Source organism: Melospiza melodia, chromosome 27 (genome assembly GCF_035770615.1).
Source record: "Melospiza melodia melodia isolate bMelMel2 chromosome 27, bMelMel2.pri, whole genome shotgun sequence".
Lineage (NCBI taxonomy): Eukaryota > Metazoa > Chordata > Aves > Passeriformes > Passerellidae > Melospiza > Melospiza melodia.
In genome coordinates, this window is record NC_086220.1 from 9,399,641 (window position 1) to 9,413,744 (window position 14,104).

At 61.7% G+C, this 14,104-nt stretch overlaps 1 protein-coding gene across 2 annotated transcripts; it reads left to right on the plus strand.

Moving 5' to 3' along the window:
- The first annotated feature begins 1,730 nt into the window (after positions 1 to 1,730).
- On the plus strand, positions 1,731 to 10,802 carry LOC134430120 (CYFIP-related Rac1 interactor A-like). Of its 2 annotated transcripts, XM_063177661.1 has the most exons (12): positions 1,731 to 1,842; positions 4,191 to 4,275; positions 4,822 to 4,902; positions 6,934 to 7,055; positions 7,903 to 8,008; positions 8,313 to 8,449; positions 8,543 to 8,620; positions 8,731 to 8,847; positions 8,942 to 9,021; positions 9,117 to 9,243; positions 10,044 to 10,114; positions 10,201 to 10,802. In XM_063177661.1, the coding sequence occupies exons 3-12, from the start codon at positions 4,833 to 4,835 to the stop codon at positions 10,262 to 10,264; spliced, it is 972 nt and encodes a 323-aa protein (XP_063033731.1). In that variant the 5' UTR covers positions 1,731 to 1,842; positions 4,191 to 4,275; positions 4,822 to 4,832; the 3' UTR covers positions 10,265 to 10,802. The 2 variants fall into 2 exon arrangements, with proteins under 2 accessions (XP_063033731.1, XP_063033730.1); XM_063177660.1 differs by lacking the exons at positions 1,731 to 1,842; positions 4,191 to 4,275 and adding an exon at positions 6,395 to 6,474.
- Positions 10,803 to 14,104: the final 3,302 nt, after the last annotated feature.

Consider the following 14,104-nt stretch of genomic DNA (forward strand, 5'->3'; position numbering starts at 1 on the left):
CACCTTTTCTGCAGGGAGGGCTGCAGGAAGCAGCAGAAGCTGCCCCAGCTGCAGGTGGGACAGGGCTGGGCTACAAAAACCACAAATATTTGTGGGGTTTTTGCAGCAGTGGGGCTGAAGGGCTTCACCCACCCCCCCCAGCCTGGGGGCAGGAGGGCTGGGACCCCCCCAAGGTTGGATGTGACATCCCTGTGCCATGTCCCTGTCCAGGAATGAGGTGATTCTGGGATTTTGGGTCACCCCAGCTCTGCAAAGCGCCCGTGCCCGGGGTGCTCGGGGGGACTGAAAAATGAACGAGGGTTTAATTGAAGCAGCGCAGGCTGCCAGGGCTGAGAGCTTGAGGAGGGGGAGCTGGGAGAGGCAGGGGAGCCCCAGGGATGCCCTCGGGATGAGGATCAGGGTGATTGTGTGGTCCTGGCGTGTCCCTTTTGGGGTCCTGACACCCCAAGCCGTGGCGTGGGGGTCATGGAGGGCTGACCACACTGACAGAGCACCCAGCTGAGCCCAGCACCCAAATTTGGGCGCCCCAAAACCTGCGTGAGCCCGGGTTCGAACGGGATATTGGCCCTGGGTTTGCAGAGGGGACAGCAGAGTGTTTGTGGGGCACACAGCTGTGCAGCTCAGCCGCAGCTTTTCCCTCCCCATTCCTGCAGCCGCATCCCCCAACACCCGCCTGGGGGCTCCGAGCTGCCGGGGCGCTGCCGAGTCCTGAAAGCCTCCAAAAGCTCCAAACCCGGCGGATGCAGCGGCTCGGGGGATGCAAAGGGCTGCAGCTTCCCCCAGCGGCTGCGGGCGGCAGCAGCACGGCCCGGGGGCCGGGCCCGATGGGGGAGACCCCGCCGCCCCCTCTGCCTCGGGCTGTTTGGGGGGTCAGCCCCCCACAGACCGCGGAGGGGGGCTTGGGGAGCAGGAATCGCGGGTGTTCATCCCGGAACCCCGACAGCTCCTGTCCCCAGTGTCACCCCATGGTGACGCGGCCGCCGATCGGGGCGCTGCCAGCCCCGCTGAGACCCCTCCCAGCACAAAATGCGCTGTGAAGGAATGAGGAGCTGCTGGCACCCACCCCACGGCCCTGAGGGGCAGCTCTGGGTGCCAGCGGGCAAGCTGGACCCGGGGTGACCCCAACACTGGGGGTGCCTCTTGATGTCCGCACTGCCATGCCCAGGGAAAAGGGGGGAGTTGGGGTGGAAAAGCAGAAATAGCCAAACTTGGGGGCTCCTTTCCTCCTGGGGGAGCAGCTCTGCGCTGGTTCCTGCCCCCCAACCCTTTCTGCCCCATCCTGGGGGAGCTATGATGCACAGAAGGTGCTGCCTGCTCCAAACAGGGGCCCTGGCACGAGGCTCGGGTTTGTCCTCGCTGTGGTGGCACCAGGCGGGGTCGGTGCTTGTCCCCCTCCCCAGAGACGGAACCGGGGCACGCAGTGCCACCCATCGGCTGGGGCAGAGCCAAGGAATATTTGGAATATTTGGAATATTTGAATATTTTCTCTCCCCCTGCTGTGAGCTAGGGCTGGCTCCGATGTGGGGCGACCCTCTCGATGTCCCCCAAACCCAAAGGGGAGCGGCACCCCGACCCCTGTCCCCGCCAGGCCGCAGCGCTCTGCCGCTCTGCCGGCACGCAGCGGGTTAAACCTCCCCGTCTCGCTCACACTTGAGACGTCACCGTCACCAGTGGCGTGGGGGGGCCGGGGGGCTATGGTGGTCTTTGTGGTGCATTCGGCGGCAGCTGGCGCAGGGCGGCTCACGCACACACGGGCGGGCGCCTCGTCCCGCACCCCGCGCTCCGCAGCATCCCCGCGCTCCCGACCGCCGCCTGCCCACGCCGCGGGCTGCCACGGGCACGGTGAGCGCGGGGACAGGGCTGCAGCGGGCCCGGGGACGGCGCAGGGCGGGGGGATGTCCCCGGGGACCCCGCTGGCAGCGGCGCCTCTCCGCGCCGGGCACCCCCGGCAGCGGGGATGGAGGGGCGGGCGATGCCGGGCTGGGGCTGCCGGGCTGGGGTGGGCGATGCCGGGCTGGGGTGGGGATGCCGGGGTGCGTTCGCCCCAGCCGGGGTTGCTGCAGCCCCGCGGGGTCCCCGGTGGGTGCTGCGGCTCGGTCCCGGCCCTGCGGGGATTGCGCGGCTCAGCCGCAGCCGCAGCCGGCGCGGCGGAGCCCCCGCAGCCCTGGCCCCACTCGAGGGGGGCTCAGCCCCACACATCCCTCCGGACACCGCTCCCGAAGCGGGGAGACCCCAGCTCCGCCCTGCCCCGGCTGATCCTGGGCTGGGATCCGGCCCCGCGCCCCGATCCCCAGGATAAGCCGTGCCCCCCCATGGAAAATCCTTCGGGCACCGCTCGCCCGAGCCTGCGGCGGTGCCGGCAGCGGCCGGGGGGCTCGGGGGGCTCGGGGGGCACCCGGGGGGCTGCGGGGAGCAGGGCAGAGCAAGGGGAAGGGGCAGGCAGCCCCCGGCCGGAGCTGCGGCGCTGCACCAGGCTGCGGTGCCCAGGGCGATGCTGCAAAGGGACGCGGCCCCAGAGCGGTGACACGGGCGGGCCGGAGCGCGGGGACAGCGCTGCCCCTCGGGCACTGCCCGCTCGGGGCAGGGATGCTCCTGCATGCGGGATTCGGCCCTGCCTGGAGCAGGAGTGCGGGTTCACCCCATCGGCTGTGGTGTCCCCATGGAGGTGACCCCGCCGTGGGTCCCCGTGGGGCGGGATGCCCGTGGGGAGCAGGGGAGGCGGCGCTGCGGGAATCGGAGCGGGGCTGGGGTGCAACGAGGCCACCGCAGGGAGGGACGGCAGCCGGGGCCGCCTCGGGTGTGGCTGGGGACGGGGAGCCGCCGCTCCCGGCCCTCCTGTGGCAGCGCGTTCCTCTCTGAGCGCCGCCGCTTTGGGGGTGACTCTCGCAGCGGATTTGGGGCGCACAGCTCCCCCAGATCAGCAGAGGGCAGCCTGCACTGGGGGAGCCCCTCGCCCTCCCCACAGCCCCCCCGGCAGGGATGTGCCGTGGCCCCCCGGGGGTTTAAGCACCTGGGACCGAGGAAAAGGGGTAAAACAGGGGCTGAACCCCGAGTGGAGCCCCCTTTACTCCAGCCCAAGGGGCTGCAGCAATCCCCAAACCAGCCCCTGGCACCAAACCCCAGCACCACAGCTCTGGGGTCACCCTGATGTGTCCCCACACCGGGTACCATCCGTGCCTCTTCCCCGGGCACAGGCAGAGCTCAGCAGCGACAAATCCCAGCCCCAGGCTGCCCGTCAAGGACAAGGGTGGCATGGGCATGAGGATGCCTGCACGCTGGTCACAGCCTGTGTGCCAGTGCCAGGTGCCAATCTCCCACCCCAGGGACCCCCCTGGCACTCCAGGGACCCTCTTGGCACTCCAGGGAACCCCCAGCACCCTTTAAAAACACCCCAGTGCTCAGCAGGATGAACCTCGGGGTCACTGCACCAGAGCAGCCCTGGGTGTGTTTGGTGCGCCCCAGCCACCCCAAAATCCAGCTGCATTCAGGCTTGTGCACCCCAGTGCAAAGCCAGCAGTCAGTGGGCCTGGGAGGAGGAGGAGGAGGAGGAGGAGGAGGAGGAGGAAGGCAGAGCCATCACTGTTGATGCCAAGGCTCTGTGCTGGGCTGGGGGGGCACAGCCCCATTCCGGGCACGAGGCCACCCCATCCCTCCCCTGCTGCTCCAGCATTCCCTCTTCCCTTCCCCAGCCTCATTAATTAAACCCCAGCGCTTAATTACAGCCTGCTGAGTGCTGTGGCTGCTTCCTGGTGCCTGCTGACACCGTGGGGCCAATCCTGACCCCCCATCCCTGTGGGAAAGGTGGGGTGCAGGGAATTGTCTGCAGGATTTGGGTTGTGGCCCATCGGCGGCATAAAGGGATCTTCACACAGAGCTCAGGAAAGAGCAAAGCCAAGCGCTGGAGCTGGCAAAGTCACCCTTGGGGATCTCCGGGGAGGGCTGGGGACAGATGGCTCCACTCTGGGGTTGTCCCCGAGCTGCTGGCAGGTCCCACAAGGGGTGAGGAGGGACGGGGATGCTCAGCCTGATGCCTGCTGAGCTCCTGGTAAAAAATATCCAAGGTAAATGAGGTGAAGGCCGGTGGCAGCATGAGATAGAGGGGAGATGCAGTGTCCCTCCTGGTCACACACCCACCCACAGGTCCCCAGGGCCCTGTGGGGTGCCCTGACCCTCCTGCCCTCTGCCCACAGCTCCTTGCTGGCCCATGAAGTGACCCGGGCGGGTGGCACAGCCCCTGCTCCTGCCGTAGCCACCGCTGCCACACCAGGCACTGAGGTAAGGAACCTCGGTGGGGTGGGTGGGATGCTCTGGTGCTGGCACCAGACCCCCAAACCGGGTCTGGGGGGCACAATTCCCATTGGGGTCTCCCCCTGTCCATGGGGGATGCCCAGCCCCATAACCCAGGGCAATGGCATGACACCATGGGGGTCACCTGGGGCTGCCCCCCATCCCTTGGGGATGCCAGGGCTGGGGAACTGGGGTGTCTCAGGGGTGGCAGAATGGCCAGGGGTACCCCACAAGGCCTTCACCCCTCTTCCCTTCTCAGCTCAAGAAGTGCTGGGAGAGCTGTCACATTGCAGGGAATGCTCCCAGCAGCGTGCCCAGCCAGGAGGGATCGGGGTGGGCACAGGGAGGTGCTGTGGTGGTGGCCTTTGGGGGCTCAGGGATGCCATGGTTGTGGCCCTGGGGGCTCAGGGGTGCTGGAGTGGCCTTTGAGGACTCAGGGGTGTCATGGTGGTGTCCCCAGGGGGCTCAGGGGTGCTGGGGTGTCCGGCTGGTGGCACCGGTGCTGTTCCACTCTGCTCTGTTTCTCTCGCTCAGGTCTGCTGGCCATGGGCAACCTGATAAAGGTATTGGGCAAAGATTTAGAAAACTGTCCTCATTTTTTCCTGGATTTTGAAAGTAAGTCCCATGGGCAGGGTGGGCATGGGGAGGGCGCCAGGGGCTGCCACCGCAGCTGCTGTGCAGAGGATGGGGACAGGCACGGTGTCCCCGAGCAGCCCTGTGTCCCCAGGTGCTTTGGGGCCCTGAAAAAGTCTCCAAAATGGGAACAGGGGACTGGGACTCCATCCCTCAGAGTGGGGCAGATGTCCTGGCACAGTGGCGGGATGCAGGATGCAGCAGGAGCTGGCCCGGGAGCGCCTCAGGCACACACCCAGTGCTGTGAGCTGACGGCACTGATGTCCCATCAGTGACAGTGCCAGGACAGGGACACCCTGCGGGCTGGGGAAGGAGGAGAGAGTGATCCAGGATGAGGGAGTGATCCAGGAGGAGGGAGAGATCCAGGAGAGGGTGATCCAGGATGAGGGAGAGATCCAGGAGGAGGGACAGATCCAGGAGGAGGGAGTGATCCAGGAGGAGGGATTGATCCAGGATGAGGGAGCGATCCAGGATGAGAGGGTGATCCAGGATGAGGGTGTGATCCAGGATGAGAGGGTGATCCAGGAGGAGGGATTGATCCAGGAGGAGGGAGTGATCCAGGAGGAGGGATTGATCCAGGATGAGGGTGTGATCCAGGATGAGAGGGTGATCCAGGAGGAGGGATTGATCCAGGAGGAGGGATTGATCCAGGAGGAGAGGGTGATCCAGGAGAGGGTGATCCAGGAGGAGGGAGTGGTGATCCGTGCCACCTGCACTGCTGGGAAGGTCAGAGCGGTGGCTGCAGCCTGCACCGAGGGATGGGGAGCAGGGCCCTGCCTCAGCTTCCCTGGATCCGGGCTAAGGGCCAGGAAAGGCCAGGCTGGGCACAAGGGGGTACACAGTGGATGCCAGGCCGGGCACAGCCCCAGGGCTCCCCTGGCTCCTTCAATTCCTCCAGGACACAGCTCAGAGCAGGAGTGGGAGGGTGAAAAGATTACAGCAGCATCTGCCCGCCCCAGCCCTGTCCCCAGCTCCATCCCCAGCGGATGCACAGCTCCCCACACCTCCTCTGACTCCAGCACCCCCCAAAACACCAAGGCTGGGGTCACACAGCCCCCTACTCCCACGGCGAGGATCCTTCCTGCTCCTCCTGGCTCCTTTGAGGCAGCACAACCTTCTCCTGCCTCCAGCCCCCTCCAGAGCCCCCCGGCACGGTTCTGGGGGCTCCCCAGGACCCCTCTGCACTAGAGTAGGGGTTTGGCTGTAGCCAAACTCCGGGGACTTCAGAGTTTTCCCGGCGGCTTCTCCTCCCTTCGCTCCTCCCTCTCCATCACCCATCCACAGCGCTCATCACCATCGGGGGGGAAGAGGCTGCACCGGGGCCGTGGGGTCCCCCCCGGAGCCCCCCAAGCCCCCCGGGAGCACTGGGGGGAGGACGGGGCTCCGGCCACCGCCGCTGCCCGCAGCCCAGCGCCTCTTCCCCGGGCTCCACCTCACCACCATGCTTTTGTTCCTCTTGTTTCTTCTCTTGCAGGTTTCACATGGGGAACCTTCTAAAAGTGTTGACTTATAACGAACTTGACCAAGGCCCTAATTTTTTCCTTGACTTTGAAAGTGAGATGGGATTTTTATTTTCCGGTTTTTCGTTCCGTACTTAATCCTGAGTTCCACATCCGCACCATTTTTTGAGTTCTTTGTCCCCATCGCATCGCGCCCATCCCGGACGTCCTCCCCAACCTTTGCCATCCGGGGGTGTCCCCGGGGAGGGGGGCCAGGCCTGTGGCCGGGGGCTGTCGCTCCTCACCTCTTTCCTGGGGCTCTTTGCAGCCTCTTGGGGCCGAGGGGACCCTTTGTGGTGAGCAGCTCCGCGGGCACAGGGCAGCCAGGGCTCACCCTCACCCTATCCCCGCTCACGGGGCAAGGAGAACGGAGCAGGGGCAAATCCGGCCAGGAAGGGCTGCAGGCTGGCAGGGGAGCCGCGGCCGGGGGTGCTGGCACCCCGCTCTGCCTCTGTCCTGGCCGGGCCCCGCTCAGAGCCCTCCGGGTTTCTCTCCCCGGGGCGCTGCCCTGCAGATGCGCAGCCCACGGAGGCCGAGACGGCGGTGTGGAACCAGGTGAACGCCGTGCTGGAGGAGGCGCAGACCATCCTGGCCGAGCTGCAGAGCTACACGGGCGCCGGGCAGGAGATCCGAGAGGTGGGTGCTGCTGTTTTGCGGAGATAATCAAAACTCCACCATTTTTGTGAAAGTTGTAAAGTTGTTTGTGTCGCAGACATCTTTTATGAAAAGTCCTTTCCTTAGGATTTTTCCTCCTGAGAAGCTGGGAGGCCTCAGGAACAAAATGCAAACAATGGTTATCTGCTGCTGTGGAATGCAACAGGTGCATCTGGGATTGGCCCATGTTGGTTGTTTCTAATTAATGACCAGTCACAGTCAACGGGCTTGGACAGAGAGTCCGAGCCACAAACCTTTGTTATCATTCCTATTCTATTCTTAGCCAGCCTTCTGATGAAATCCTTTCTTCTATTCTTCTAGCATAGTTTTAATGTAATATATATCATAAAATAATAAATCAAGCCTTCTAAAACATAGAGTCAGATCCTCATCTCTTCCCTCAACCGAAGACCCCTGTGAACACCATCACAGATATGTTTATTACAGCGCTGGACGCATGTGGGAATCGTTCCCTTAAAATGACATGAGTACTTCTGGGAACTTCAGGTCCCTTTTTCTCCCCCTCTCAAATACATATACATAGGTTCATACATATTCATTTTTATGATTTTCGTGTGACATTTGCTGCTAGTTCTTCTTTATCAGAAAGAATTCTTAGGTCGGGGTTGACCTGCTCTCACAGCAGTCAGAAGGGGATTACCTTCAGCTGGCCACACCACTGTTTTCCAGTTATTCAGTAACTGTTGGATCTCAAAGCTTGCTTTCATTCCAATCTCGCTTACAACTTCTATATTCTCAGAATCTTTTAGCCAGACAATCATATTGATCAGGCTTTCCTGTTTCACCTTCCCCGACGCTCCCCTCACAGGCCATCCAGAACCCCGGGGACCTGAGGCTGCAGGAGCGCGCCTGGAGCGCCGTGTGCCCCCTGGTCGCCAAGCTGAAACGCTTCTACGAGTTCTCCCTGCGCCTGGGTGAGTGCCCGAGCCCCGCTGCATCACCCTGTGCATCCCCAGGCCTGGCCATGGAGGGTGTGCTCAGCTGGGGATGCTGCGCCGTGCCTCAGTTTCCCCTCGGCCTGTGGAGGGCCTTCACCAAGACCTCCAAGATCAGCATGAGTGGTTTTGGGTCGCAGCTCTGTGGTCACAGCAGCTGTGGTACCTGGCTGGAGGACGGGGATCCCAGGGATCCCAGGGTGGTGGTGCTCACTGGGGGCCTCAGGACGAGGGGAGGGACGAGGTGGAGGTGCAGAGGGGGACAGGGGTGCTCTGTCCCCAGAGAACGCCCTGCGGAGCCTGCTGGAGGCCCTCACCAGCCCGCCCTACGCCCCGACCCAGCACCTGGAGCGGGAGCAGGCCCTGGCCAAGCAGTTCGCCGAGATCCTGCACTTCACCCTCAGCTTCGACGAGCTCAAGGTGCCTCCCCGTGCGGGGTGACAGCGAGGGGGACCCCCACAACGGGACCCTGCGAGTTCCTTGGGTCCCCTAACCGTGGTGTCCCCCCCTCAGATGACCAACCCCGCCATCCAGAACGACTTCAGCTACTACAGACGGACCATCAGCCGGAACCGCATCAACAACCTGCAGGTGGGAGGACTCTGCTGCTCCCCCGGCCTCCCCCAGGGGTTCACAGGGCTGGGGATGGCTTTGGGGGGGCTCAGCCACCCCAGTGACCCCCAGCACACCCCCCCCCCCAGCTGGATGCAGAGAGCGAGGTGAACAACGAGATGGCCAACAGGATGTCCCTGTTCTACGCCGAGGCCACCCCCATGCTGAAAACCCTCAGCAACGCCACCACCAAGTTCGTGTCAGAGGTGAGGGGGGCTGGGGGGACCCTCAGGGGGGGCAGAAACCCCCTCCAGCCCCCACACACGGGGCAAACAGCAGCTGGGACCTGTTGGCTTTCAGAACAAGACCCTCCCCATCGAGGACACGACCGACTGCCTGAGCACCATGGCCTGCGTGTGCAGGGTGATGCTGGAGACGCCGTGAGTGCCCCACTTTGGGGTTTGGGGGGGACACCTCGCTCCTGGGGTCCCCGTGCCACCCCTGCCAGGCTCAGGCGGCCTCTCTGCTCACCCAGGGAGTACCGGAGCCGCTTCACCAACACCGAGACGCTGCTCTTCTGCATGAGGGTGATGGTCGGCGTCATCATCCTCTACGACCACGTGCACCCCGTGGGGGCCTTCGCCAAGACCTCCAAGATTGATGTGAGTGGTTTTGGGGTCACAGCTGGGGGATCACAGCCACGCCACAGCAGCTGTGATCCTTGGGCTTGAGGATGGGGAGGAAGGGGGATCCCAGGGGTCTCAGGGTGGTGGTGTTCACTGGGGCCTCAGGACGAGGGAAGAGATGAGGATCTGACTCCGTGTTTCAGGAGGGCTGATTTATTATTTTATGATATATATTATATTATTATATATTATATATTTATATATATATTATAACATAATATGAGAAATTATTATATAATAATTTATTATTATTATAGTATATAGTATATCGTATATAGTATAGTATATAGTATATATATATAGTATATACTATATACGATATACTATATACAATATACTATATACTATATACTATATACTATATTATATATTTATTATATATTATATATTATATATTATATATTATATATTATATATTATATATTATATATTATATATTATATATTATATCTATACTAAAAGAATAGAAGAAAGGATTTCATCAGAAGGCTAGCAAGCAACAGAAAAGAATGGAATGATAATAAAATCTTGTGGCTGATCAGAGAGCCCGGACCCGGACAGTGATTGGCCATTAATTAGAAACAACCACATGAGACCAATCCCAGATGCACCTGTTGCATTCCACAGCAGCAGATAATCAATGTTTGCATTTTGTTCCTGAGGCCTCTCAGCTTCTCAGGAGAAAAAATTCTAAGGAAAGGAAAGGATTTTTCATAAAATATGTCTGTGGCATCGCAGCCCCTCTCTGATGGAGCCTTGCTCTGTGCCCCCTTTAGATGAAAGGCTGCATTAAAGTCCTGAAGGACCAACCCTCAACCAGCACCGAGGGGCTCCTGAACGCTCTGAGGTGAGACGGGGGCTCGGGGACAGAGCCTGGGGAGTGGGGACAGCAGAGAGGGGCCCTGCTGTGAGCTGTGTCCCCTCCCCACCCAGGTACACCACTCGGCACCTCAACGACGACACCACGTCCAAACAGATCCGGGCCCTGCTGCAGTGAGGGCGGCGTGGCCACCGGGGCCGCAGTCACCGTGTCACCCATGACCATACAGCTCATTTTGTACAGAGGGAAAAGGGACAGCGAGGAACGCGCAGAAACGCTGAAAACAAATCAAATCGGGCCCGGGCTCCTGCCCCCCTCCCCAAGCCCTTCCCAGCCCCAAATCAGCACCTGCTCCTGGACACGAGGTGTGGGTGACACCATGGGTGGCACCGTGGGGACACGGGACAGGGGCCAGGCAGGAGAGACCCGGGCAAGGGAATGCTGGTGGGGCTGGCAGCAGGGTGCCCATGGCACGGGGGCACCTTGGGCAGGGGGCAGCTGGTGCCCCTGTCCCCATGCTGGTCCCCAAGAGGAGGAGGAGGGAGAGGATGAAGAGGAAGAAGTATCCCTGTGGATCTGCACTGACTCTGGAGGAAACGGCTCAGTCTCACCTGGTAGATTTTTAATATGAGCAATTAAACCCACACTCACCTCTTCTTTTCTACATTTTTTTTTTTTTTTTTGGGGTGTGAAATAAAATTACATTTAATCTGTTCGTGGCTGCAGCCGTGTCCCCTCTCCGTGACACCGTGCGGGACAAATGCCACCTCTGACAGTGCCCAGGAGGGACAAGAGCCCCAGCCCCATCCTTGCCCAGTGCAGCTGCACACTGGGAGCACTGGAGATGCTGCTGGAGGCCGGCTCTGGCTGCCAGGGCCGGTGCCTTTGCCGGCAGATGGCCCTGTGACACCGCGACACGCAGCCCGGCTGGCCCCAGCCGTGCCAAGCCAGCCCTGGGGCACCTACCCGTGCCAAACCAGCCCTGCGGGCACCCACCTGTGCCAAACCAGCCCTGGGGGCACCCACCCGTGCCAAGCCAGCCCTGGGGGCACCCACCTGTGCCAAACCAGCCCTGGGGCACCTACCCGCGCCAAACCAGCCCTGGAGCACCTACCTGTGCCAAGCCAGCCCTGGGGGCACCCAACCGTGCAAAGCCAACCCCGGTGGTCCCACCCGTGCCAAGCCAGCCCTGGGGGCATCCACCTGTGCCAAACCAGCCCTGGGGCACCCACCCGTGCCAAACCAGCCCCGGTGGTCCCACCCGTGCCAAGCCAGCCCCGCTGGCCCCAGCCGTGCCAAACCTGCCCTGGGGGCACCCACTGAGCCTCGCACCCGCATTACCCCGAGCTGGGGGAGACCCCAGCAGGACAGGACCCGGTGCCAGCCCCTGCCTGGGGCTGTGTCACCCCTCAGAGTGTCCTCAGGGTGGCTCGGATCGGGTGCCCCGGGGTTTGGTGCCCTGCCAGCCCGCTCCTTCCCGCCGCCTTTCCCGCCTGGCACAGGGCAGGAACGGGCACCGTGCCCCTCCCTGTCCCTGGGGATGACAATGGGCACCCCACGGGTGACACCACAGCCCCAGAGCCTCCTGCGAGGCGGCTCTGCCTCGGTTTCCCCGCTGCCCCCCGTGTGTGCTGGGCAGCATCCCTGAGATGGAATTGCTCCACCACGGGGACCCCAAACCTCCATGGACCCCTCCCCAGCCCCAGAGCTGCCCAGAGGGGACAGAGAGGAGGGGGCACAGCCCCCGTCCCTTTGGGCAGTGGCATTTCCCGGGATTGGTGCCAGGATCCTGCCGTGCCCGGCCGGGTTTGCCGCCGAAGGCACCGAGCTCCCGCGCAGGGCGGGACGGGGACGCGGCTCTTGCACAACCACGGCCAACAGCTCCTTTTATTTTTAGCCTCTTGCTAAACATTTGGCTTTGCCACAGCCACCTGAAATGCTGCCAAGGCATGGATGGGCCACGGGCTCCCCAGCAGGGCCCTGCTCCCAGCTGTGCCTCAGTTTCCCTGTGAGTTCCTGTGACCCACTGTCCCTGTGGTGGCAGCAGTGCCAGCCAAGCCCTGCTGAGCCCAAAGGGACCCTGAGGGTCCCATTAAATCCCCCACGGGACAAGGATCCCACCTGGGAGCCGAGGACACGGCTCTGCGGCGGCCGCAGCTGGTGCGTGTCTGCAGGAGCTGCTGTCCCCAAGTGACACCGTCCCCCAGACGGTCCCAGGAGTGTCCCTGCAGTGTGGGAACGGGGCAGGACAGCGTCACCACGCAGGACTCTCCACCAGGATCCTTTAAAGCCACCAGAGGGTGAGGGCACAGACACCAGCTGGTCACCGGCGCTGGGAGAGGTGGCAGCTGTGTCCCAGTGTCCCTGTGCCGGTCAGCTCCTGGCACAGAGCCCATAGCATCCCCCCTTGCTTGTGAGGGGAGGGATGAGGCCAAATTCGTGCCACATCCCAGCCCTGCCTGTCGCCAAGGTGGCACTTTCAGGGCAGAGCAGGTGGCACGGGTGAGAATTTCCCTGTGGGAGCATTTCAGAGCCAAAACCCGGTGAGAAAAGGGAACCAAAAGGGATGTACAACACCTTGATCATCAGAGCTCAGAGCTCTGGGGACAGTGCCACCCGTGTGGACAGCAATCAGGGTTGGAGCCCTGGCAGGGGCTGCTGGAGGCAGCACACGGTGGGATGCACATCAGGAGGTGCTGGAAACGAGGATTTGAGCCCTCCTGGAGCCCTGGATCTGCCTCTGCTCTCCCAGCACCGTGTCCAAATGCCAGTGTCCACCGAGGGATGGTGCCCGGCCAGCAAGGACACAGAGCTCCCCCTGCCCAGGCTCTCAGCTCCATGCCCAGCCAGACCAGGGGGCCGAGGGCTTTAATTGATGGCGAGCCAAGCCACGCCGGGGCTGTTTTCTAATCCCAGTGTAATTAATGACCTTATCTTTGGCCAAAGCCATTTAGATTAAGTGGCTGGTGTGATGGGCTCGGCGGCTCCGGCTGCACAGATGGAAGAGCCGCGTTTGTCTGGGGATTAGCGCGGGGCAGATGGAGCCAAGAGCCATTCCCCATCCCCAAACCTCCCGGCACTGACAGCAGCCTGAAACCTGAGACCACAACAACTTTCTCAGCGAGCCCTGCCTGGGACTGGAGAGCGATTCCTGCATTGTTCGTCCCTTCTGCAGGGCCCAGAGCAGCAGGAACTGGTGTGACCCTGCCAGGAGCTCCATCCAGCCCCTGCCTGGAGACCCTCAAACAGCAGAGGCACAAAGCACCGAGACTGACCTCCCTGCCCTGGCTCTGCTCAAACTAACTGCTCTCCATGGCAGCCCCCAGCTCTCCAAGGAAGAAATCCCACCTGCACTGTGGTGCTGACAGGATCAGGGCACAAGTCCTCCCTCCACTGCATGGACAAGGAAGTGTGGCACACCCTGCTCACCTGGAACACCTGGGAAACAAGGCCTGGCAGCCCCTGCCCAGCACAGCCCATCCCAAACGGGCTCCTGAAGAGAACAGGCTACTGGGGAAGAGGAATAACATGAACCTGTGGGGATAACAAAGTTCATATTAAACCGATTAAGGATATTTAATCCACCTCTAACAGCACGGACATCTGACTGCACTCGGGAGCCAGAGCAGATAATCCCAGCCCTCCTTCCCAGTGCTGCCCCAGTGATCCCAGGCTGGCCTGGGGAGATGACTCAACATCTCAGAGCTGTCTGTCACAAACCAGCTCAGCACACATGGGGCTTCATTCCCAGCTCACACTTCAGCCTGGGAGAACACAATTCCATGGGAGAACACAATTCCATAGGAGAACACAATTCCATAGAACACAATTCCATGGGAGAACACAATTCCATGGGAGGACACAATTCCATAGAACACAATTCCATGGGAGAACAAAATTCCATAGGAGAACACAATTCCATGGGAGAACACAATTCCATAGAAGGACACAATTCCATGGGAGGACACAATTCCATGGGAGGACACAATTCCATGCCACGACCTCCTCGTGGCCTTG

Coding starts and splice junctions, on each gene's coding strand:
- LOC134430120 (XM_063177660.1), top strand. CDS start 6,402: ATGGGGAACCTTCTAAAAGTGTTGACTTATAACGAACTTGACCAAGGC. Junction 8,450..8,542: donor TCAGCTTCGACGAGCTCAAG/GTGCCTCCCCGT, acceptor TCCCCCCCTCAG/ATGACCAACCCCGCCATCCA. Junction 9,244..10,043: donor CCAAGACCTCCAAGATTGAT/GTGAGTGGTTTT, acceptor TGCCCCCTTTAG/ATGAAAGGCTGCATTAAAGT.